The sequence below is a fragment of the Nothoprocta perdicaria genome, unplaced genomic scaffold (genome assembly GCF_003342845.1).
Source record: "Nothoprocta perdicaria isolate Ctin4 unplaced genomic scaffold, notPer1 scaffold_902, whole genome shotgun sequence".
In the NCBI taxonomy this organism is placed as follows: Eukaryota; Metazoa; Chordata; class Aves; order Tinamiformes; family Tinamidae; genus Nothoprocta; species Nothoprocta perdicaria.
The window spans coordinates 1-1,121 of NW_020456202.1; the positions used below are offsets into that span (position 1 = coordinate 1).

The following is a 1,121-nucleotide window of genomic DNA, read 5'->3' on the forward strand; positions in this document are numbered from 1 at the left end:
GGCGCGGCGCCGCGCCGAGCCCATGCGCCTCTGCATGCCCTGCAGCTGCGCCTGGCCGTGGTGGAGGCCCTGGGGCCCATGAGCTACCTGCTGCCCGCCGAGAAGCTGGAGGAGCAGCTGCCCAGGCTCATCCCTGGCGTGCTCGGCCTCTACAAGAAGCACGCGGAGGCTTTCTGCATCTCCAAGGTGAGCGGAGGYTCGCGGCGCGGCGCCCGGCGCCGCCGCCTTCCCCGCTGACCGGGCGCCCCGGTGCCCGCCAGAGTCTTTGCCAGATCCTGGAGGCCTCCGTGGGCATCGGCAGCCGCAGCCTGGAGGCGCAGCTGGACGCGCTGCTGGGCGCCCTGCATGCCCAGGTGAGGCTCCGGGGTGGGAGGCTGCGTTCCGGAGCCTCCAGCGCGGAGGCCGCCCCAGCTGGGGCTGCCTGGGGTGGGATGCACAACCCGTTGGTTCCCTGCGGTTCGGGCTCCATCCTGCGCATCCCATCCCAAGGAATCGCGGAGCAGGAGGCTCGGGCTGCGCCCCGCGGTGCCACCCTTGGCATCGCTCGCCGGCGGAGCTCGCTGCGCCCGCGGGAAGCTCCCGYGGGACCGCGGCGCCCACGGCTGCTCCGCGTGCCCGCAGCCTCTCCTGGCATCAGTGCCCAGATCCAATCCCCGGTTTAACTAAACTAGGGAGCCCAAATGGTGATTTAGCCTGGAGAGCGGCACGGAGGGCAGTGCCACCCGGGCGCTGGGGGCATTGGAACAGCGCAGGGGCCGGAGCCAGGAGCCGGAGCCGGCAGCTCCCGCACGGGCCTCGTTCCCYGGACCTGAGTCCGGCGCGGGGCTCGGGAGGCTGGAGGCCGCTCGCTCCGCRCGTCCCCACGTCGCCCGTGCCGACGCGGATCGGCTCCGGAGCGCCGGGACGCGCCGCCCGGCGCCCGCTCTGCGCTCGCTCACCGCGGTGTCTCCGCAGGTCTGTGCCCCGGCCGAGCCGGCTGTGCCCACGAGCGCCAAAAACCACACGGAGGTTCTGCGGTGCTTCACCGTGCTGGGTGAGCGCTGCCGCCGCGGGGCGCTCGGAGCGGGAGGCCGGCGCGTTCCTGCCGGGAAGGCTGGAGGCCGGGCAGGACCTCGGGGCCT

General features: G+C 74.0%; 1 protein-coding gene across 1 annotated transcript in view; it reads left to right on the forward strand.

Moving 5' to 3' along the window:
- Window positions 1-45: 45 nt before the first annotated feature.
- Window positions 46-1,121, forward strand: part of LOC112958817 (maestro heat-like repeat-containing protein family member 1) — a gene marked incomplete at both ends in the record, with an annotated part of 14,844 nt that continues 13,768 nt past the window's right edge. The window contains 3 exons of the mRNA XM_026052747.1: window positions 46-186; window positions 261-353; window positions 955-1,033. Of these exons, the coding sequence (XP_025908532.1) occupies window positions 46-186; window positions 261-353; window positions 955-1,033 (313 nt within the window). The remainder of the gene's footprint in view (window positions 187-260; window positions 354-954; window positions 1,034-1,121) is intronic.